General features: G+C 41.7%; 1 protein-coding gene across 1 annotated transcript in view; it reads right to left on the bottom strand.

Moving 5' to 3' along the window:
• Nucleotides 1-23,528, bottom strand: part of AGBL2 (AGBL carboxypeptidase 2) — a 54,764-nt gene extending 31,236 nt beyond the window's left edge. Inside the window, exons 1-11 of the mRNA XM_056850893.1 lie at nt 23,482-23,528; nt 23,028-23,091; nt 19,365-19,496; nt 19,039-19,227; nt 11,552-11,659; nt 9,348-9,498; nt 6,693-7,472; nt 5,407-5,566; nt 4,348-4,474; nt 3,376-3,476; nt 975-1,105 (exon numbers count right to left, since the gene is read on the bottom strand). Coding sequence (XP_056706871.1) covers nt 975-1,105; nt 3,376-3,476; nt 4,348-4,474; nt 5,407-5,566; nt 6,693-7,472; nt 9,348-9,498; nt 11,552-11,659; nt 19,039-19,227; nt 19,365-19,496; nt 23,028-23,091; nt 23,482-23,514 — 1,976 coding nt within the window. The 5' untranslated portion in view covers nt 23,515-23,528. The remainder of the gene's footprint in view (nt 1-974; nt 1,106-3,375; nt 3,477-4,347; nt 4,475-5,406; nt 5,567-6,692; nt 7,473-9,347; nt 9,499-11,551; nt 11,660-19,038; nt 19,228-19,364; nt 19,497-23,027; nt 23,092-23,481) is intronic.
• Nucleotides 23,529-23,837: the final 309 nt, after the last annotated feature.

Here is a 23,837-nt window from a genome sequence, read left to right as displayed (position 1 = left end):
CCAAGCGCTTGGGGCCTCAATTCAGATTGAGATGAGAGTGCTAGGGGGAGAGAGGGGGCTTCAGCCTTCTCCTCCTGTGTTGTTTTCCAGGCCCAAAACAGCCCCATGGGGCACTGTTTGCTCCACTGGACGCCTGCATGTATAGCCCATCAGTATACATGCAGTTATAGAAACTAGTTTTAATAACTTTATATTATTGTGTTAATAAGTATAATAAATACTGTTTAGACACTTCATCGGAAGTCGGGTGAAGGGTCACTTTTTAGGTGGGTGGAGGGTGAAAGGGTATCTTTTTGGATTTTATAATTTAGTAATCATGAATGTAATAATTAAGGTATATAGATACCCTTCTTTATTTTGTATTTTCTTTTTGTATTTTTTATGTTAATTTCATTGTATTTGTTTGTTTTTGTTTTGTGTTATAAAAATTAATAAAAAAATTTATATATAAAAAAGGGTGCAAATAAAGTCTCCCTGGGCTGTTTCAGGAAAAAGGTATGGAGGGTGAAGACTGAAGTCACCTCTCCCTGCTGCAGTGTGGTTCTGATCTGAATTGGGGACTATATGCTCGGAAAAGGTTCCTTACACCCAGCACCTGACTGTCTCCACTCAAGTCTGGTTGGGGGAATCTAGATGCTACACATTACAAATTGTCTCTGTGCTAATGTCCTTGAAGCCTTGCTTGACTTATACGAGCTATTAAGAAAGCCAGTAAGTGGGTAGGGTAGGCAGCTGTTCTTCAGTAGTTGGGACACATCTGTAAGATGCAAGAAGAGAAAATAAGAGACCACAGCTTGCTTTACCTATGTTTGTAATCTCTTTTTTAATCTCTTCTGAATTAAACTACTAAAGGAGATGATGGTGTGGTGTCTCCTGGCTCAGCAATCTTACAGTCTGCTCAGATGGAGGGGCCAAGAGTTCCCTGTGAATTTTCTAAGATCTCAGTCAGGAAAGACCTGCAGAGCTGCTGTTACCTGGATTCTATATCCGATAGGGAGAGGTCACTCCAGGTACCTTCTTTGTTTTGTTCACAGCCCAACTCTGAGAGCTTGCTCTGGATTTTTTGCTGCAGTAGCTCCTGTAGTTCAGTCAAACATTGTTGAAACTGAGAGAAGAAGAGAGAGTATGCGGGAATTATGCACGGGAGACAAATACTGCATTGTTGTTTCCCTTTAGACAACAGACATCTTATCTGAGATAATTCTGCCCCCAGTATAATGTAAGATAGATAGTACATGACATCTGCTTTTCATGAGCAAGTAACCATAAGAATGGATGAGATTTCTGGAAACAGCTACCCCCAACCATGGAACTACTTCCCAGTATTTAAGGGATGCAAAAGAAATATTTTGCAAGTGCATTATTGAGTATGCAGCTCAATAAATAGTGTATAATCTACTTTATTATAAAAACCTTCCCAGAGCAGATACTAAAGTGAAGAGCAGCATGCATCCCTAAGACTTCAGGGTACATTTACATGGTATAATACTACCCCATCTTAAGTCTCATTGCTTATACTGAACAAAACTAATGCATGTTGCATGAATTGCACATATTGTATGAATTCCACAATGGGCTCTGTGCTCCCAAACCCTCCATTATGTTACTAATTCTAATACCACATTCTGTTTACATAATGTCCAGTCTATGTCTGCTCCTATTTCTAATGTTAATTGTGTACAAATATTGCCCAAGTCTCTTTGTAGCTCCATGCCACACTGATGTATACTACATTCATAATGGAACTGTTCTTAAAATACTTGGAAAATCAGCATACATGCCACAGGAGATATATGTTGAAATAGTTCAAATTGTAGGTTTTTAAAAAGAAGTGGATTTTCTCAATAAAAAAGTAAACACAGGATCCTGCTATCATGGTTGATGTGTGTAGGCTAACGTTTGATGTTTTGGTGCTCTTGCAGCTCTGCCTTAATTCTCAGGATAAAAGGCGAGCTATATATATTTTAAATAAATACATGAATAAGCTGACTCCACGTTTCCTCCTAGATCTGCTACTTTTTTTACAAAAAGTTTATTTACATATCCAAGGAAGTATATAATTGCCATCTGACTAAATGTTTAAAATTGTGTCTCATACTTCTCAATCAAGAGCTTTGTCAGATGCAGATCATATTTGTATCTGACCAGTAAAACACTATAACAGGGACACACAAGGAATTTGCTGAGGGCATCTCATTTCCCCCTCCCCCACTATTTCCTAGGGGGTCCCCAAGTCTGCAGAAACATCTGTTTGGGGTAACTTTGCCCCCTATCTACAGACTTTGGTCACCACAGATAGGAGGCACCCTTGGGAATTGGATACCGTATATACCCATGTATAAGCCGACCCGCGTATAAGCCGAGGTGCCTAATTTCTCCCCAAAAATGGGGAAAAATTAGACACCCGCGTATAAGCTGAGGGTCGGCTTATAACCTCTCCCCCCCCCCAGCAGGCTTACCTTTACTCCAGGCCCAGCGAAGGCGGTGGCAGCGGCGGGCCCCCCCGCAGGAGGCTCCCCCAGGCTGGTCATGGGCGGCCTTCCAGTGGCCGCAGGAGGCTTCCCCAGGCCGGTCCTGGGCGGGGGGAGCCAGGCACGCCAGGCGGCGGCCGCAAGAGGCTCCCACGGCCGTTCCTGGGCGGGGGGAGCCGGGCGGCCGCAGGAGGCTCCCCCAGGCCGGTCCTGGGCGGGGGGAGCCGGGTGCGTAGGAGGCCCTCACAAGGCGCTCCTGGCCGGGGGAAGCCGCGCGGGCCCGGCAGCGATGGCGGCGGCGGTAAGTTGCCCCCTCCCTCCTCCGCGTATAAGCCGAGGCTGGCTTTTTCAGTTCTTTTTTTGGGCTGAAAAACTTGGCTTATACGCGAGTAAATACGGTATATAGATGATGATGATGATGCATTTGTAGTTATTTTCAGACTACTAAACTAGTCAAATTTCACAATGTGAAAAAGGAAAAAGGCAAAATCTGAGGCTGTCAGTGCCAGGTCCAGATTTTGGGAGGCCCTGGGCAGAGTTCCCAGGGGCCCCCTTTCCACCCACTCACCCATGTGTCTCACTGCCTGCTTGTGCATCCTTCCCTGCCCTGCTCACAGCCATCTATCTGCACTGCTCGCAGCCCTTTTTCTGATGGCATTGGACAGTGTGTGCAGCTGGATGCATGGGTGGCAGAGCACTCATAAGTGAGCAGGTAGGAAAATAGCATGTTGGGGGTGGTAGGCAGCAGTAGGCCCCACCAGAAGACCTGGCAGCTGCCCTCCTGAGGGTATGCTGATGCCAGCCCTGGAGGCTGTAATCAGGAAAACAGAATACTGGATAGACAGTCATTATCACCTGATCCTCTTCGACAACAACCAGGGGATTTTTGAAAACAGACTCTCACCTTGGAGCGATCAGGGTCACAAAAGTCCAGTAAGGTGTCACAGACGTGATAGCCTAAAGATGTGAGATCCTCATAAGTAAAATGGGAGTTACACTTATTGCCTAGGAAAGACAAATGGACATATGGCTCTTCAGTTTTTAGCAAACAGCTCTCCCATGCGTAGCATCCAGCAAGAAATAAATTCCATAACAGAAGTGAACGTCTCCCCACTATTAATCAATATATTTGTTACTTAAACAGAGATAATAAACTTAACAACAATGACCTTTCTTTCTTTCTTGCTACCTCCCACTCTCTTGTATCTAATTTCTCAGCTGATGTAGAGGACCTTCCTGAATACTTTCCTTTTCCTAGGGAAATAGCAGAGCTACTATACATCACCTTTTCCAAATAATGGATGGGAATAGAGACAGCCATTATTTTAGAGTACTATATACCTACTGAAGCATGGAAGATGGTGAACCTTTGGCAGCAAGAAAAGGAGGGCCACACCAAACATGGAGCAACTAACAAGAGACTATTGGTAAAGTGGGAGAATTAATTTTAATTCACTCTGAGACCCCTATGTGTTTCGCATATGCTTTATCAGGGGGATCTGTAAAATATCACAGTCTGAACACTGCCCACAGCAACAGTGTTTGAGCAAAAACACTGTTGTTGTCAGAAGTGTTCAGCCTATGATATTTTACAGATCCCCCAATGATGCAGATGTGAAATGTGTAGGGGTCTCAGAGTAAAATAAAATTAATTCTCCCATTGCACCAAGAGCCTTTGGAAGGCCATTTAAAATGGCACATATCGTGTGGGGAGGGGGATGATCTGAAACTCACTTCATAGAGAAATCACAATTTTTTATCAGAAGTAAGAATGTTTCTTAGGATGACCCTCCTCCTCCGGACAGATTAATGATAAATTGGACTTTCTGTGAAGGTTCGGTCTTGGGCAGAAATACTCATAGTTTAAGAATCTTACCCAGTGTTGATCCACTGAATGTGGATTCCATGGTGTAACTATTCATTATTCCCATTCTCCACATCACAATCCGTCCTGTTCCTTCTTTATGCTTTTGGACCTTAAACTTACAGCTGTGGAAAGAAAACTGAACATTTTGATTAGTTAATTTAAAATTTATTCTTAGACTCAGTTAGTCCTCTTTCTTGAAGTTCTGCTTGGATGAACTTTTTTCTGTTTCCCTGTGTTGTTGCCATTATTTTTAAAAAATGGAAAACGCCCTGGTGGCGTGAGGTCTGGAGTAGCTGCTGCTGGGAGACTGGGGCAAGGAAATGAAAAGGAAACCTGCTGTGTGGAAGCCTTGTTGCCACAGAACTGTATTGGCGGCCACAGCAGTAATGGCAAAACTATACAAGCCTACACCTGTAAAAAAAAATCAGCATTTAAAACATCCAGATATTCAGCTGAAATTCTTTCTTAGTCAATATGATCCTTTCTCTGACCTTGATGGCCCAGGCTAGCCCAATCTTGTTAGATCTTAGAAACTAAGCAGGCTCAGCCCTGGTTAGTATTTGGACCACCAAGGAAGTCCAGGGTTGCTGCAGGGAGGCAGGCAATGGCAAACCACTTCTGAATGTCTCTTGTCTTGAAAACTCCATGGGATTGCCATAAGTCAGCTGCAACTTGATGGCACTTTTCACCACCAAGATCCTTTCTCCCTAAATGAATGCTAACTGAGCTCACCCTACAGGTACATTAACTAATCAGGACCAACTATGTTTAATTAATCCCCTATTAGAACCATTTTTGAATTCTCTCAATTTTTTTGGGCTCCAAACAAAAAGACTGGACGCAGTATAAGACTTCTATTGGCACAGCACTTTGAGGAGGGGAGTACAGACCTACAAGATGCAAGCCAGAATGTTTAAACTTTCCCATTTCTGAAGCACCAAGATAGTTAACTTAGATTTAAGGAGATAGTTGTCTCCACAAAGAGTACAGAACTGGAAATGAAGAAAAGCACAGCATGAATATCTAGAACAGAGTTCAGAATGAGAGAATGCTGCCAACAGGCCCCACCTTGTCAGGAATATTCTTACTCAACATAAGAGGAAAGATCTGTTCATGGAGCAGCTGCTCTGATGCATATTTGTTGTTACAGCCATACATGAAGACATTATTCTTGCGGCTGTGTCCATGGAAGTCACAATACAGCAAAATTTCCCGTTCCTCAAGGACTCTTGGAGAGAAGGATACAAGCAAAGAAACCAGGAACAAATTCAGTTTATAAACAGCATATAAATAGCTACACTGTACTCTGCTTATTTCTCACTCATGTGGAGAAGACAAGCAATCAGGCCAAGTTCTATGAAAATGTCTACTTGACTGAAATTTATTAAGCCAGATCTGTACTCAAAGCTTGGTTACTAAGGACAAGTAGACATGCCAATTTTCTGGTCCTGCTAGGCCAGTGGACATTACACCAAGACTGAACTATGGCACGATAAAGTGATTCTCTGAGACCCCAAAAACAGAAAACACAAGAATAGCTGTAGAAACAAGAGATACTCCCACAGCATTCCCATGATGCCCCCTCACTAATCATGCATAGAAAGAACCAAGCAACATGTGGCAATAGCATGGATGCCATGATGCCACCCTATTCAGCCTGCAACTCTTTCTACACATAAAACACTGTGTGCTCCAGAAAAGCCAAAGGTATCTCTCTTGCCATAGGGCAGAAACTGATGCATGCAACCACAAACTATATTTATTGGCTTTTCCTTCCCACAGCAGCTCCTCAAAGATCCCATTGCAGAGTCCCCTCCAGACAGCACAAGGGTCTGCAGCGACTAGGGAAGCAGCCATAACTGTCCTGAGATCAAGCTACATTCATGCAAGAATGATTCCTGCCGACTTCCCATTCCTGTTGTAGCCCTCGTTGCAGCAGTGCTTGGGGGGAGGTGCAGGGGCTGCAGAGGGAAGAGAATTATATAAAGAGGATTACAAAAATAGCTTCTGTGAACTTATTGCGTTCGCTGAAGTACTGTAGGGTTATCAACCTATGGGTGGCAACTGGAGTTCTTCCCAAATTACAATTTGGGATTGCCAGAGGAATAGTGTTGTTCTAATTACCACTTCCTTTCCTACCTAAAGCTACCAGCCTTTTGCCAATTCTGTATCCTTATTATTGAAGACTAAACAAATGTGAATTATTATATTTGGGGGAAAAAACTTCAACATATTGATTTACTATTGTGCTTTTCAAACAGGGCTTGCATTTTCTTTCCTTTGGACAATTCTGCGGCTCACCCACTCTGTTCTAAAACACTGAGATGCAATTTATGCCGTTGTTCATCACTTACCTCTTGATCATGGCCCGAGTGTGCCAAATGCAGGGGAAAGATTCCTTTAATACTGTCCTGTAGTTCCTGTTCAAGTCCCTTCCTGCCAGTGAGCAACGGTAGTTCCCAACAATTACTCCATCAGGGTTTAGCATGGGCACAACCTTGAATATGAAGAGATCCCGAAGGAGCTGAGCATCAAGAGAATCGCTTAAGATGAAATCTAGGAAGCCTCTCATCACCCAGGAACTATTTGTCTCCCCAGGATGGACCCTGGCACTTAACACAACAGCTTTCTTTGCAGCAGCAGCAACAGCACTCTTGGATGGATTGGTAATGGTGAGGAGATAGACTGTGTTCCCAGCCAGACTGCTGCACAAAGGACGAAGTTTGCAATACTGAGAACGGAGAGGATCATTTACTAAAGTCAAGAGGTAGTGCTGCAAGTCAGAATAAGTGTAGGGATAGAAATGAGCAAAATAACAGGTGTCATGGCTGTGTGGAAAACACACTGTCCAAGTGAGGCAATACAATGTCTGACCATCTTTCGTACTATATTTATAATATTTGATATCACTACCCTCTCTTCTCCAGCCAATACCATTACATTCTGCATCCTTCTGAGAGTACAGGAGAGGCTTCATTCCCATGCTGTAGAGACTCTTGGATTTCATCAAATTGACAATAGTGAAGCGATAGGTGACATCCTTCCTGGTATTTCGTACTTGAAAGTAGAACCATTGTGTATGCTTGCTTGTATAAAGATCTGTTCGCAACGTGAGCTCATATTCATACCTGCCTCTAAATGCAGCAGTCAGGAAAAAAAATGCTTAGAAAGCCAGCAGTAATTTTCCCCTACAGAAAAACACACAGCATACAACCAAGCAAGCATGCTATAGATTTACTTCATCGAATGGGGAGAAGTGCACTAGGTTGATATATTTTGAGGTCACAGCAGAGAATTTTTAATATCTTGACTGGAAACACTCTCTGTGTTAACAACAAAGATGTTCCACTGCAGCCTGTTGGCTACACGTGGTAATTAACTTTGCTTCAGCCCCAAAGTCCTTAAGCTTGAAATCATGTATGCTCACAGAAATATTCATATTAATGTAGGATCGTAACCCTAACTTCCATAGCCCATACCTATGATGCACTTTTTCATTCCCTATCATCTTCCTGGACTGAGAAAACTTAACAGTTAAGATGGTCAACACTCTGACTAGGAAAGGGTTTGCTAGGATAGTGTGTAAAGAGAATTATGTCATCAGTCAGTGGCTATGAATACCAGCTAACTTGCTTAGGATAGAGCTGACAAGCTGCAAAAATTTTCAGATTAAAACTCCATCAAATAGCCCTTGGTTGCACAGAGATTTGCATTTTCTGTAACATGAAGCATATGAAGCAAGTATACAACTTACTATGGCACAATTCAAAGGCATGCACATACACAGAATATTGCTATTATTTTTAGAATTTTTTTCTAAAGTTGCGTAAATCAATTATACCCCAAAGGATTAAATACCTCTTGGGATTTGTCCTGCTTTATATAGTAGCATACCCCTTTAACGTATTCTGAGCCGCAACTTTGATTTACATAATGAGCAACTCCAGCTGCTACCAATTCTTTGATATTATTTCTAGTTCCCCCACCTTGCATCTTCAGAGATACTCTCTCACCCCAACATGTGAACTGGCTATAGAGCAGACCATGTATAAGTAACTTATTTATAAATGTGATATTGTCTGAGAATTTTAAAAAACTGTTTTAAGATTTTTATTAAAAACGTGTGCATTAGATGATTATATATATTATGTTCCCAGTATGTACAGTGTATCCTGAGGAAAATTCATCATCGAAACAGGAAGAATACCGGAACCCTGTACTATTGCACTCTTGATACTGGTCAAGGGAACTTGTACACAGAAATTAATGTCCAAGAACAAAAGCTACATAGCACGACGTCATTTGCCTTGGTAGCTTCTATGAAAGACCAGCTTTATATACTGATCTGGTCCAAATACTCATCTTCTTACTTGGACTGTTGAATTGTATTTGCTTCTCTGCATATTATTGCATTGTTTTCTATTATTTGTGTATTGTCAACTGATCAACTGATACTTCCAACAACGCTTATCCTTTGCATATACTTGTGGTATCATTGCCTTTCTGCTGTTATTTCCTAACTACCTTACGTGACAGCAAGCTAACCTATTTTTTGTCCCCCACCTAGAGGTTGGCCACCCTAGCATTTTATGCTTCACTGGTGATGGGAGTAAAACGGTGATTTAATAAAAGCAGGTGCACAGAGGACAAGGTGCACAATGGCAATAATCGAATATATTTAGAATAATTTGCCAGACATGCATTTATACAAAAAAAGAACCAAAAATCTTCAGAAAAATTGTAATAATGAAAGCTGTTTAATTTGTGAATAGTTGCACTAGGTAGAAAGTCTGCACTTGAAGACTGGAGGTATTTATAATGTACACATTGATTCTTAAAGACAACCCCCAGCATGCCAAAATGCAAGAACACAATAAAAGCTCAAGAGAACTGTCAACTGATCATCCTAGGCCTTAGTCAAACATTTTTCCTCCTCTCTTGGATCTAGATAACTCTGTGCTGCTGTACAATTTTCAACCCACATACAATTTCCAGCTTCCCTTACTCACACCCTGACAGCTTTCTGTAGATTCCCGCTCTCAAAACGTGATTCAAACAACAATTTAGTATCTTCTGGATCTCTTAAGCTCATTGCAGCTGACTTCATGGGCTGTTGTGACCTTCCAACTCGGGAACCGGTGAAAAAGGTACCCTTGGTGGCTGCAGAAGAAGAGGCAAGACTGTCTAAAAAGTACTACAGATTTTGATCACCATAACCAGTAATTGATCCCTATCCCACAAAGTCCTTGTCTTGGCCTTCTACACTCACTTCTAGTTGTGAAATGTTGAATGCCTGTGACCAAAATACATTATTAGCTGATTATCAAGGTAATTTCAAAGAGGACACTTTTGGCATTTTCTAAGAAGCAGACATAAATAGAAACACTGTACACTGATAGTTTCTTTCTCCTGAAATGACTAGGCCAAGGCAAAGAGGGTAGTAATCTCTCAATGTGTTTTATAATAAAAAGTAGTTGGAGAAGTCTGCAAATATGATTGGCAAAGAGGAGAAAGAGTTGCTTAAACCTTTCCCTGTGAGTTCTTTTCCCATCACATTCACCCTTCACAAGCTACTTCTCAACCGATAAAGTCAAAGATACAGGAAAAGTTTTCTTAAGATGAAAAACCAATAAGAGGATTTTGAGTACAAAAATAGATGGAGTAGTATCTCTGCCATCTGCAAAGTTCACAGTTGTTTTTCATTAGAAATAAATAAAAACGTCAGGTGACTTACATTGGTGTGGCCAAAAGTGCCTAATAATGGGGTTATTAGTTAGGCATAGGCCTAATTACACATTATACTATTTAGGTGTCTGCCCCATGTCATGTTTCCCCCAGGAGTCCTGTCAGACATGAGCTGAGGGTTCTATATTAAAACTTAATTCCCAGGCATAAAGAAGAGCGATTTGCCTAGGGAGAGGCGACTTAAGAGTCAACCCATGCCATTCTCCTGACCTGAAATGAATCCGGGGAGCCATTATTTGCCCCATGGAGAAAATGTATAGATAGCCCATCAGTACATGTGTACTCATTAGTACACGTAAGCATCACCAGTGGAACAAACAGCAGCTTCTTGAGACCGTTTCAGGTTGGGAAAATGGCACAAAGTGGAAGACTTAAAGCCCCCAATGCAAATTGGACCCCTGCATACCTAGAAATTAAGTTTCAACCTAGAACTCCCAGCACAAGTTTGATGGACCTTTGCTGCATTCAATACATCATCAACTTTTCCTACCTACTCCTTTAAGTTAAAAGAAGAAGTCAGCAGGGTAGCCCCTGTGATGTCACAAAGACACCTCCCCCGCCCCCCGGAAAAAAAGCCCAGGGCAGTTCTGCAAAGTTGCAGGGGGTTTTGTTTTTAAGTGGAAGAAGGGTGTATTAATGGGCATGAGTTACTTTAAAAGATAAAGAAGACATCATGGGGAAAAGGCAAGTTGTCAGCTGATCCAGCATTTAATTTTCTGGCATATAGATGTGCCAATGAAGCCATGGCCACACTGTGGGTGAGAGACGCGCTATAACAACTATTTAAATATTACTTCTGTCTTTATCCACATGCAGTGCTTTTTAAAAAAAGATTCAATTCTGATGATTAAGATGTTTATATGACCTCAGTTCATTGGAAGGTATCAGTTCTTTGAGCTGATATGAAACAAGTCTTGCAGTGAAGAGCAACTGATAAGTGTTATTGTACATGAACAAATACACAGAACATTAAATCTATATTTCCTATTCAAAAACCAAACAAATCAAAACTGAGTACATCTTCATCCTCAAAAATCCTGTTCCACATCATGAGGAACATACAATTTGGAAATCTAACATTAACATGCAAAAAGGCTACAGCCAGGAGGAAACTTGGGGCAGAAAGTTCTTCGAAGATTTTTTCCGGCAGCAGCCCTAACTGCTCAACACTGACAAGCAAGGTGCTTTTCAAACAGAACAGCAACTTGATTGTAAAACATATAAATGAAGATCACTAAAAAGCCATATAGTAGAACCTAGGAAGTTCTTGGCAGAAATGTTACTTATTTAATACAGCTATGATATTTTCAGGTTAAATAATTCATTTCTTTGCAATTAGCATTCATCCAGGGGACAGCTATTTTCATATTTTATATTACTGCCTTGTTCTTATTCACCAAAAAACCCAACCCTGATATATACTGTATATCTTGTTAATAGCTTAATTTCAGACTATATATGTCAATACCTGGATCTATGTAGTAAACAATAATTCCATACTCCTCTCCCATTACTTCTGGTGCCATTTCATTTCCTGTTGTCTGATAGAATGGTTCAGGTTCAGCAGGAACCCACTCTAACAAAATACAAAATAACATTTTTTTCACTGCTGCTTTATTTGTACTTCCAGGGAAAGTAAATGAAGATATTTTCCCTTCATCGCCTAGTTTCTTGCTGTACTTTCCATTTCAATTCAATTCAATTCAATCCCAAATAACTGTTTTGGCATGACAAGGAAGAATTTGTGAAGAAATTGCTACTTAAACTAGAAAGCTTCGCAATAGTATATGTACTGTAAAATTGATAAGCCCTAGTTTTACAGAAGCAGATGGGCAGCCCATTCCTGAAGGAGGGTCAGTTAGGCAGCAGCCATGAGTGACACAGCCATGCCGCCTCCACAGAGGCTTCCCGACCGCCAAAAATAAAATAAAAGGAATTTAAAATATAAAAGAAGGAAAATGCCCCCATTGAAAACAGCGACGCTACACCACCAATAAAGGTAGTGTTGCAACACCGCAGCAGGAGGGGGCATTACCAGGGCAAAAGGGGTTAGGAAGCTGCCTAAAGCAGCTCTGCCCCTAGGAACGCCCCCCCCCCCCCCACGCCAGCACAGGCTTTTCCTTCTTGGAATTCCCTACCAGAGTGGCTGCACCAAGCTCTGTGGCTCCCTGACACTGGTGTGTTTGCCCCTGGGATGGTGTAAGTGCACCTTATCCAGGGTTAAAGGGGGACTTATGCCAGCATGGGGTCACACCAGTTCCTAAGGAGCTTCAGTCCCGACCCCCCTTCAGGACTGCAGCCAAAGTATTTGTTCAAAGACAGATTTTTATGGGAGAAAAAATAATGCATAAATTTCCTCAGGGATCAATCTTTTGGGAACTGTTTTACAAGAATTTTCACTATGCATCAGTGTGACAGAAACAGTGGTGTGATGAAAATGTACAGCTGATACAAAATCATGATAATACTGTACAAAGTACAAAGAGAGTTTAATACGGTCCAAGACCAGCATAAAAACATACCTAATACTACACAGATGTTGAACAAGATCCTTCATAAATTACAGCAATAAGTATTGAACGACATTAGTGTAACTAAGTTTATATGTGGAGAAACATACACTTGTGTATTGAGTTCTCAAACATAAAACCAGAGATTTAAAAGGATATCTAAAAGTACTTTTGGCAGATTTTTTGCAAGAAGAGGAAGAAGTTGTTGAAGGGATGATTATAATGGCCTACAGGATTAACTCTTCTTTTGCAACCAAAAACAAAGTACCAAGAGACTGTCTGGTTCAACTTTTCTCCAGGAGTCATCGTGACCTTATTCTCAGTACCCACTACAAACTTCCACTTACAATAGAGGGTACCCCTCTGAGATTGATGAAGGAAATTCCAGGAAGAGTGCTTAGAAAAAGAAAAGATTTCTCAGAGATTGTAGAACGACTGAGGCTCAACGGGATTCAATTCAGATGGGAATTCCCACAAGGCATCTCTTCTTTTCAAGGCTAAAAGATTTAAAATTATAGATACCAGCAAGGCTAAACAATTCTTAAGAAGGTATGACTCAGAGCTTTTTAAACCAGCTAAACAGCCTCCTGCCAAAGAACCTACTGAAGAGGAAAAGGCCTCAGAAGCAAGCGGTGGGGTTCTGCCAACTGAACCAGCAGAGGATTCCCTGTCAGATGATAAGGATGGCTGAGCAGTTATGAACTGATCTTAATGGGAATAGGGGGGGAGGGAGGGGGGTACGGGATAAAAGATGAATAAATATGGATAACATCTTTGGGATTAAAAAATGTAAAATTTAAAATGGGTCTAACTGAATTTTAATATGTTACAGGTATTGTCATGGAATATCAACGGTTTGAATTCTCCTAGAAAGAGGAAGGAAGTATTTTATCATTTACAAAAATCTAAAGCTAACATTGTTTGTTTACAGGAAACGCATATTTCACAGAAGGATATATTTAGATTGGAACAACCAAGGTTAGGTAAACTCTTCACGTCTTGTAACGAGAAGAAAAAAACTAATGGTATAGCTATGTATCTACCGGCAATATTAGAACCTAAAATTATCTTTCAAGATAAGGAAGGAAGAATTTTGATGGTAGAAATAACTTGTGGTTTTCAAAAGATTCTATTGGTGGGAATTTACACACCTAATACAAATCAAAAAATGTTTTATAATACTTTAGCTACAATTTTGGCTGAATGTGCTTTAGAAAAAATGATTTGGATGGGGGACTTTAATGGGGTAATAGAACCCAAGTTAGTTAGGTCTGCAAAGAAAAAAAAGGGAAAATGTGAGGGTAAGCTACCGGGTATTTTTAATGCTCTTACAGATCAATGGGATATGTTTGATATCTGGAGATTGGTTTATGGCAATAAAAAGGAATATGCATTTTTTTCATCTAGACATCTTACATATTCTAGAATAGATATGTTATGGCTCTCTAAAGGGTTGACAAATGTCTCAGAGAATCCGGAGATTTTACCCAGGGTATTGTCAGACCATAATGCTATACCAATAAGAGTTAAAATAGGAGATAGGAGAATGGGTATTAAATGAATTTTTATTAAAAAATAAAAAGATAGTGGATAAATTAAAGGTAGATATACAGAATTATTTTGTTGAAAACACAGATAAGGGTACTCGGGAAGATGTAGTATGGGATGACGGTAAAGCAGTAATTAGAGGATTGTTAATACAACAAAATACAAGATGGTTCAAAGAGAGGGAGGCCCAGAAGAAAATATTTTAGAGGAAATAAGACAAGGAGAAAGACAGCTTAGAAAATTACAAGATAAATCACTGAAACAGGAACAGCTTAATAATTTGAAAAAATGGCAATATCAATATGAATTTTTAATATCTGATGAAATTGAAAAGAAAAATATTTTTAATAGACAAAGATTCTTTGAACACGCCAATAAACCGAATAAAATGTTAGCATGGCAGCTTAAACATAAAGAGAAAAAATTACCAATATTAAAAATTAAAAGGGAGGGTAAGATAACAAATGATAAACAAAAAATTATGGAAACATTCGTAGATTATACAAATTTATACAGGAAGAATTTAGTATCAGAGAAAGAAATGGATGTATATCTCAGTCAATTTGACTGGGAAAAATTATCACAAGAAAATAGGGAATCATTGGATTCTCTAATAACTATGGAAGAACTAAAGGAGGCAATAGGGAAAAGTAAATTGAACAAATCACCTGGGGCAGATGGGTTTACAGCATTTTATTATAAAACATTTCAAGAACAATTAGCCCCTTATTTATTAGATGTGATGAATTCCTGTTTGCAAAATGGATTTATCCCTCAAACATGGAAACAAGCGAATATAGAAGCGAATTCGGATTTATTGGAAGTTAAAAACTATAGACCTATTTCATTATTGAATAATGATTACAAATTATTTGTTGCGATTTTAGCAACTAGATTAAAAAAGGTATTAAACCAAACTATATATGAAAACCAAGCAGGATTTTTACCTGGAAGATTGATTAGCCAAAATGTAAGAGTGGTAATAGATCTTTTAGAATATGCTGAACAAACTACAGCTCCGGTAGTCATGATATTTTTGGACGCTTAAAAAGTGTTTGACAATGTGAATTGGAACTTTATGAAAAAAATATTAGACTGTATGAGTTTTGGAGTAAATTTTAAGACAGCTATAGAAAATGTATATACTTATCAGACGGCTAGTTTGTTAATAAATGGAATATTATCATCACAATTTGAAATTCAAAGGGGAACGAGACAAGGTTGTCCTCTTTCCCCTTTGTTGTTTATTTTAGTATTAGAAGTCCTATAACAAAAGATTAGACAATCTACTGAATTAATTGGATTCCGAATTGGGAGAAATCACTATAAAATTAAAGCATATGAAGATGACCTTGTATGTTTTTTGATGGATCCTACTGAGCAAATTGATAATTGGAATAGAATTTTGGAGGTTTATGGAAAGCTTGCAGGTTTTAAAATAAATAAAAATAAAACTAACGTATTGGTTAAAAACATGACTCTCTCGCAACAAGTATTAACCAAAAAGACAGGGTTTAATATTGAACACAAAGTAAAATATTTGGGCATATGGTTATCACCGAATAATCTCAATTTATTTCAGAATAATTATATTAAACAATGGCAACAGATAGTAATAGATCTCAAAAATTGGGGGAAAATACCACTATCACTATGGGGTAGAACTTCAGTTATTAAAATGATGGTATTGCCTAAGATGCTTTTTTTATTTCAAAACCTACCAATTTTGAAAGAAGCACAGATATTTAAAAGTTGTTTTAAATATTAAAAGATATTTTAAATTTTTTATGGGGTACGGAAAGACATAAAATAGCATATAATAACTTAGTTGAACTAAAAGAAACAGGAGGCCTGGGATTACCAGATTTGAGAATGTATTATCAAGCAGCTTGCTTCACCTGGCTAAAAAACTGGATTCTATTAGAGAATCCTAAAATATTAGAATTAGAGGGGTTTACGCTTTGAGTGGCACGCATACTTATGGTATGAAAAGGAGAAAGTAAACAAAGAATTTAATTCCCATATTATTAGAGGTGGTCTACTTCAAACTTGGAAGAAATATAAAGGATTTTTGGAATGTAAAACCCCTGGCTGGATTAACCCTGTAGAAGCTTTTATGAAGAGAGGTGTACAACTAAATCTGGATATTGATATTTATAGAGAAATCACAGAATGTAAAGAAGGAGTCTGGATGTTGAAGAGTAGAGAAGAGCTAAAAATTAATGACTGGTTTATGTATTATAAATTAAGGGATATATTTAATAAAGATAATTTGAGGGGATTTAATCAAAATAAATCTAAACTAGAAATTATATTAACTAAACTAGAAATTATATTAACTAAGGGAAATAAAGGACTGATAGGCTACCCACTGTGAATTATCTGATAGGAAGAATGTATGTTATTAATTGAAGTGAATTTAGAACAAGAAAGGATAAAACCAGTGATGGTGAAATGGATGAAGGAGTTAGGTTATAATATTGATTTGGAAATATGGGAAAGCTTGTGGAAGAGGGAATACAAATTTACAATTACTAATGAAATAAGAGAAAACTTATATAAGATGTTTTATAGATGGTACATCACCCCGGTACTGCTAAGTAAAATGAAGAAAGACGATATGGGTTTATGTTGGGTGGAACCGAAAAAGGCATGTTTATGCATGTATGGTGGTTTTGTAAAAAAATTAAGAGATTTTGGAGACTAATATTAAAGGAAACTAATAATTTGATTAATATAAAAGTAAAAAAGATCCTGCTTTTTGTCTGTTGGGAATCCCTAAAGACAATATGGATAGATGTGATAGAGTTATATGTCAATATAGCTTTGGGGCAGCAAGAATTATAATAGCAAAAAACTGGAAGCAAGTAAATTAAGGACTGGAGAGAGAAACTGTAGATGTATATGCGGATGGCCAAACTTACAGATTCTTTACACGGTAAAGATATGGAAGAGTTTAAAAAAACATGGTTAAAGGCCGTCGCATATTGGGATAAACTGGCGAAAATGAATTTTACAAGTATAGTTAATGAATTATAGATAAAATGTAATGTTTTTTATAATAATAATAGTATAAGGTAATTTTAAATACTGCCAAAACACTTCTCCGGAAGTCTATTGGTGGTGGGACACACTGTTAAGGTGGGTGGTGGGTATTAGAGCACTGTGTATTTTACAATTTATATTATATGGTGTAATTTTGACGGTTGTATAAGTGCTCTTTTTGTATCTCTGTATTTTTTATGTTTCTTTTTTCTCTGTTTTCTTTTTTATGATTTGTATAATTTGTTTTGTTTTTCTTATTATAAAAATAATAAAAATAAAAAAAATAAAAAAACCATAAAACCATGCATATGTTATGTTTTGCCTACTTTTCCTGACACAAATATCAATTTCTTCATCAGAAAAAGCAAAGAATAGATTTAAATACCGTATTTTTCGCTCCATAAGACGCACCTGACCATGAGACGCACCTAGCTTTTAGAGGAAGGAAAACAAGAAAAAATATTCTGCCAAATAAAGACCCCCGTCCGGTTTCCAGGGAGTCCCTAGAAGCCGGGCGGGGGTCTTTAAACTGCTCTGCGCTGCCTGCCTAGGCAGCGCAGAACAGTTTTACCTCCCCCCCCCCCACTTCCCAGTCCGAGGCTCAGCTGTTGGCCGGGGACCTGCCCGGCTTCTAGGGACTCCCTGGAAGCCGGGCGGGGGGGGGGGGGTCTTGAAAGGCCCCAGGTTCAATCTCTGGCATCTCCAGTTAAAGAGCCAGGGCAGGTAGGTGATGTGAAAGACCCCCTGCCTGAGACCCTGGAGAGCTGCTGCCGGTCTGAGTAGACAATACTGAATTGGATGGACCGAGGGGGGGGGTCTGATTCATTAGAAAGCAGCTTCATGTGTTCATGTGTATTTTGGAGGGGCGGTGGGGGTTTAAACCTTCCCCCCCCTCGCGCTTCCCGGCCCTGAAGCGCCCCCGCCCAAGCTGAGCGAAGGCTGAGCGAAGGCAGCATCACACCATCAGGCCTACCCCACCCCCCACCCCCGGCCTTCCTTTTTTCCCTCTCCCACTTCCCCCTCAGCGATCCCTGCTGCACGGAGGCCGGGCGAGCGGAAGGGAAGGAGGGAAGGCCGGGCGGATCGTCCCGGCGGCGGGATCCGGCCTCGCTCTCCGCCCGCCCCGCCCGGCCTCCGTGTAGCGAGTGGGGGGGAGGCGGAGGCCTGGCAGCGCTGGGCTCGCCTGGGCCAGGGGCGGGTGGGAGCGGAGGCGCCCCGCGGCGACTGAACCGGGGGCCTCCTGCTATGCCCAAGCAGAGGCTCTGCCACTGAGCCACAGGCCCCTCCTCGTGAAGCTGCCTTATGCTTAACCAGACCCCCCCCTCGGTCCATCCAAGTCAGTAGTCTACTCAGTACTGTTGTCCTGAGGCTCAGGAACGGGAAGCACGCGAGGGGAGGGGAGGTTAAACTGCTCTGCGCTGCCTAGGCAGGCAGCGCAGGGCAGTTTAAATACCCCGCCTCCCAGCTGGCCGTCCGGCCAGGGAACGCCGGCTGGCAGGAGGGGCGGGGGTCCGCACATTCTCTCCATAAGACGCACCGACATTTCCCCTCACTTTTGAAGAGGAAAAAAGTGTGTCTTATGGAGCGAAAAATACGGTACCTTGAGAATCCCTTCTCTTTTTTTCTGTGAACTAGAAAAAAGTTTTTGTTTGGATATGAACAAACTCTAAAAAATTGTATCATACTTTAGTATCATTCCAAGAGGCTCTTACATTTGCAGTCCATTTTCAGTGTGGATCTGTACTAATGGAAACTAAGATCTCTCCAGCCACAGCTCCTGCACAGCCAGTAACTGTTATAACAAAATATAATCCATACAAAAAATTACATTCCAACCCATCGCTCAGATTACCAATGTGGCGGATCTGATCCTGGATTACTTCACATTCTACTGGCCAGAGTGGGGCCAAAAGTGAATCTTTACAGTTGGGAAGAGAAAAAAGGTTCCGAGGTTCTCGTAAGCGCAGAACGCCAGGGTCCTCTGGATGATTAAGCATAAGTTGTTTGCTTTTAAGAAGTGCCTTCTCGGTCATAAATGAACCTGCAAAAAGAAACAGGAAGAAAGAGTAGTGCTATTCACTTCTTAACAGGTTCCCAGGAAGCATGCTGCTATGAGGGCTGAAGGATGCACTTCTTTCTCTGTAGGGCAATCCTCAGTTGGGCTTTCAGTTTACTTACAGAGTACCTTCTTGTCTTCATGAAGTTCTGAGCTAACCCTCTTTTGGAAGTTGCTTGGCTTCAACATGTATTGAGAGCTCTTCTGCCAGTTCTCAAGAGGTAAAGAGGAGTTCTGAAGAGCCTGTTCATCACCTGAGAAGACAATTATTACTACTATTACTACTACTACTATTGTGGAAACCTTATCACTAGGACCATTTGAACCCAACCTGAATAAATACCAGCAAATGGCCATTATTTCACCCATAATTCTTCCAATGATTCATTACACTGGCACAACAAAACTCCAATAAACAACTAACATTGTTTTGGCAGGATAAATTTTTTACACATCAGTAGCATGTCAATATCAGCTGCACAACATGGACTATTTTAAATTGAATATGGATAACATACAAACTTCAAATTAGTCAGACCAGGACATTAAGGCTGTGGTGCTAGATACACATAGTTAGAAGTAAACTATTAAAATCAATGAGATTGTAAAGCAAAAATTATTAGGGCTGAGGTGTAATGGAAAAGGTGGTGCTTTATTTTCTCCAGCACAAAATTAGAAGTGCAATCTTTATATTTTCACCAGTTCAGAAATGCACAGATTTTTTAAAAAACCGATTAAAAGTTCAGCAATGGTTCTTTCCCACACTTGAATTAGGCCACAGTGTACCTCCTAACTGCTCAAGAAAAAACAAATAAGTGAAGGTTTATTGGTAAGCCCCCCAAAATATCGTATTTTTCGCTCTATAAGACGCACCTGACCATGACGCACCTAGTTTTTAAAGGAGGAAAAAGAAGAAGAAAAATATATTTTTTAAAGACCCACTGGGTCTTTAAGAAAATATATTTATCTTCTTTTTCCTCCTTTTTCCTTCTCTTTCCCCACCGCCCCCCTTCCCGGGACTCCCGGGAAGGGGGGCGGTGGTGGTTTAAACTGCTCTGCGCTGCCTGCCCAGGCAGCGCAGAGCAGTTTAACCTCTGCACACACACACCTCGCGCTTCCCGACCAACAGCTGAGAGGTTATTATGGCCAGGGCTGGGTGGAGGGATTACTGCACTCCACTTCCAGTTTCCTAGTCCTGCTCTGTGGAGCGTGCGCACAGCAGGGCTAGGAGGAAGGCTCCAGCCTCCCTTTCCAGGCTGTAAGTCCGATTGGGACCAGTCAGGCTTGCAGCGTGGAAAGGGAGGCTGAAGCCTTCAAAGCCCCACTGTGTGCACGTGCTGAGAGATCAGAGTGTGCGCACAGCAGGGCTTGGGGGAAGGCTCCAGCCTCCCTTTCCAGGCTGCAAGCCAGATTGGGACCAGTCAGGCTTGCAGCGTGGAAAGGGAGGCTGAAGCCTTCAAAGCCCCACTGTGTGCACGCTCTAAGAGATCAGAGCGTGCGCACTGCGGGGCTTGGGGGAAGGCTCCAGTCTCCCTTTCCAGACTGCAAGTCGGATTGGGACCAGTCAGGCTTGCAGCGTGGAAAGGGAGGCTGAAGCCTTCAAAGCCCCACTGTGTGCACGCTCTGAGAGATCAGACGGTGCGCACAGCGGGGCTTGGGGGAAGGCTCCAGCCTCCCTTTCCAGGCTGCAAGCCCGATCAGGACCAGTCAGGCAAGCCCGATCAGGAGGGGCGGTGGGTCTTTAAACTGCTCCTTCGCACCCACCCACCCCCGCTTCCCGGTCCCGAGGCTCAGCTGAGCCTCGGACCAGGAAGCGGGGGAGGTTAAACTGCTCTGCGCTGCCTGGGCAGGCAGCACAGAGCAGTTTAAATACACCCCCCCGCGCGCTTCCCGTTCCGAGGATCTGCCCAGCAGCTGAGCCTCGGGACCGGGAAGCGGGGGGGGGGGGGCGGAGGCTGCGCTGGGTGGCTGGGAGTGGCCTCCCAGCTCCAGCTGGCGGCGTCCCAGCCAGCTCCCGGGGCGGCCGGCTCTGCATTCGCTCCATAAGACGCACTGACATTTCCCCTCACTTTTGAGGAGGAAAAAAGTGCGTCTTATAGAGCGAAAAATACGGTATTATTTATTTATTGAAACATTTATATCTCACCTTTCCTCATAGTTCAAGGCGACTTACAATAATACTTTCAAATAAAATAAGAAACCCCAAATCTTTTCGCCCAACTCCCCCTCCACCCCTGCCAATTCAGACTCAAAAACCCTGGCAAACAGGCGGGCCTTGCAGCATCCCCTGAAGAACTCCAAGGAGAGAGGGCCCCTCTTACCTCTTCAGGTAGCCCATTCCACAGACCTGGAGCCATGATGGAAAAGGCCTGGGATCTGGTCAATACCAGACAGGCTATCCTAAGTGGTGAGATAACCAACAGACGGCAGCCTGATGACCATAGTTGGCACACTGAGAGTTATGAAAGGAAACAATCCTTCAGATATTTGAATCCATAGTTAGTCATGAAGGCCTTTAAAGGTCATAACCAGCACCTTGAACTAAACCCAGAAACAGACTGGCAGCCAATGAAGCTGTTTCAAAATGGGTATAATATGTTCCCAGCGGCTAGCTACTGACAATAGTTGGGCTGCCACTTTCTGTACCAGTTGTAGTTTCTGGGTTGTTTTCAAGCACAGCCCCACGTAGCGCACTTTGCAGTAATCCAACTGCAAGGTTACAAAACCATGGATTAGCGTTACCAGATCAGCTGAGTCTAGGTACAAGAAAGTTGGCGAATCAGATGCAGCTGATAGGTGCTCCTGACCACACTGCCAACCTGCTTTTCAAACAGCAAGGCATGGTCTGTGAGCACCCCCAAACTCTGAACCTGCTCAGTAAAAGCCAATTTCACTTCATTTAGGACAAGTGTATTCAGTCCTTCTAGAATATCAGCCTTCCTGACCAGCATTACCTCTGTTCTGCCTGGATTCAGCTTCAGTTTGTTCTGCCATAGCCTCAAAGTACTGTTTCAGAACCAAGATGGATACATCTGGAGGTTTACATAATGAAATAGGGAGCTGGGTGTCATCTGCATAATGATGACACTCGATCCCAAAGCTCTGGGTAATCTCATTCAGTGGCCTCATATATATATATTAAAGAGCATGGGTGAGGGAATAGAACCCTGTGGTATTCCACAAGATAAATTCCACCCAGTTGATTCTGACCTCCAGAGGAGACTCTTTGCGTCCAGTCAGACAGAAAAGTATGAAACCTCTGAAAGGCTTTACCCTTAATACAAACTCCATATTCAAACTGATGGATAAGAATGGACTGGTCAACTGCAGAGAAGTTCAACAGTATCACCAGAGAAGACCCCATCCAACTTTAAATGAAGATCGTCCACCAGTGCAACTAAAGCTGTCTCGGAACCAAACCCAGGCCAGAAACCACACTGAAATGGGTCAAGAGCAGACACATCATCCCAAAAGCCCCAGGGCTGCTTTGCCACCACACACTCTATCACTTTCTCTAGAAAAGGTAAATTGGAAACTGTCCTGTGATTGGCCAGCTCATCCCTAGCCCATGAAGTTTTTTTGAGCAAAGGTTTAATAACTGCCTCCTTCAAAGGCTTAGGGACAGCCTTCTCAATCAGGGTGGAATTCATGATTTTCACGAATGGCTCCAATACCTTTTCCCAGCAAAAAAAAAAAAAAAAAAAAGCCCTGCAACAAGGAAGAGTAACTTGTTATAAAGTTCAACAGGTGGAAAAAATCCACCAGGCTGGAGTCTATGTTCTTACCTCTGAAATAGCCATAGTACTGGAGATGCTGATACATGAATCTTTCATAGGGATCTTTAAAAAGCTGTAGAGAGAAAATGACTGAACTGAGAAAGGTGGCATGTTCTACTTAAGGTCTCATTTAACAAAGACTGCTTTTGATGCTAGTAAAAAAAATGAAGTAATGAAATATCTAAAGACAAGGCCAGATATTCCGGTCTTAAAATACTCTTCCACTAGTTTCAGCGTACAACCAATTAGTCAAAGTTTCCTTGTTGACTTTGCTCCTCCGACAAATCCCAGACTCCATCCCTCAGCTCCATAAACCCTACCCTCTTCAGCCGTCCCACCAATTATTATCAATCCCACCAATTCTTACCAATCCAGCAATGCCCTACAGACCGCCCTCAGTGATGGCAGACGATCATCCAGACCTTTACAGCATTTTACAGCAAATCTTGAATTGCGTACTGACCTGTTCTTCAAAGGCTGGGTCTGCTGGACACATGTTGTGGGATGCCAGGGCTTGCCCGCGGCTTCCTAAGGAGAACCAGGAAAAGCGAGCGGGTGGGCGGAGGGGGTCACAGAAAGAGGACGGCGATGAGCATCACCCCCCTTGGCCTTCTTGAAGCAAGGCGGCCAAGAGTTTACCGCTTTATCCCGTGGAACCGCCAAGGGAATGTCAGGGGGTGGGGGGGGTGGGGGGGGAAGTTGGGACAAAACCAGGGTGGGCGTTGGATAAGCTCAGGCGAAAGGAAGGAAATAAGAGAGTAAGAAGTTTTTAAGAACTTTCTGTTAACATCCCTCCACCTCAAGCACCGTCTTCTTCCG

The sequence above is a fragment of the Euleptes europaea genome, chromosome 6, assembly GCF_029931775.1.
Source record: "Euleptes europaea isolate rEulEur1 chromosome 6, rEulEur1.hap1, whole genome shotgun sequence".
Classification (NCBI taxonomy): Eukaryota; Metazoa; Chordata; class Lepidosauria; order Squamata; family Sphaerodactylidae; genus Euleptes; species Euleptes europaea.
This window is presented reverse-complemented; position numbering and strand designations above follow the sequence as displayed.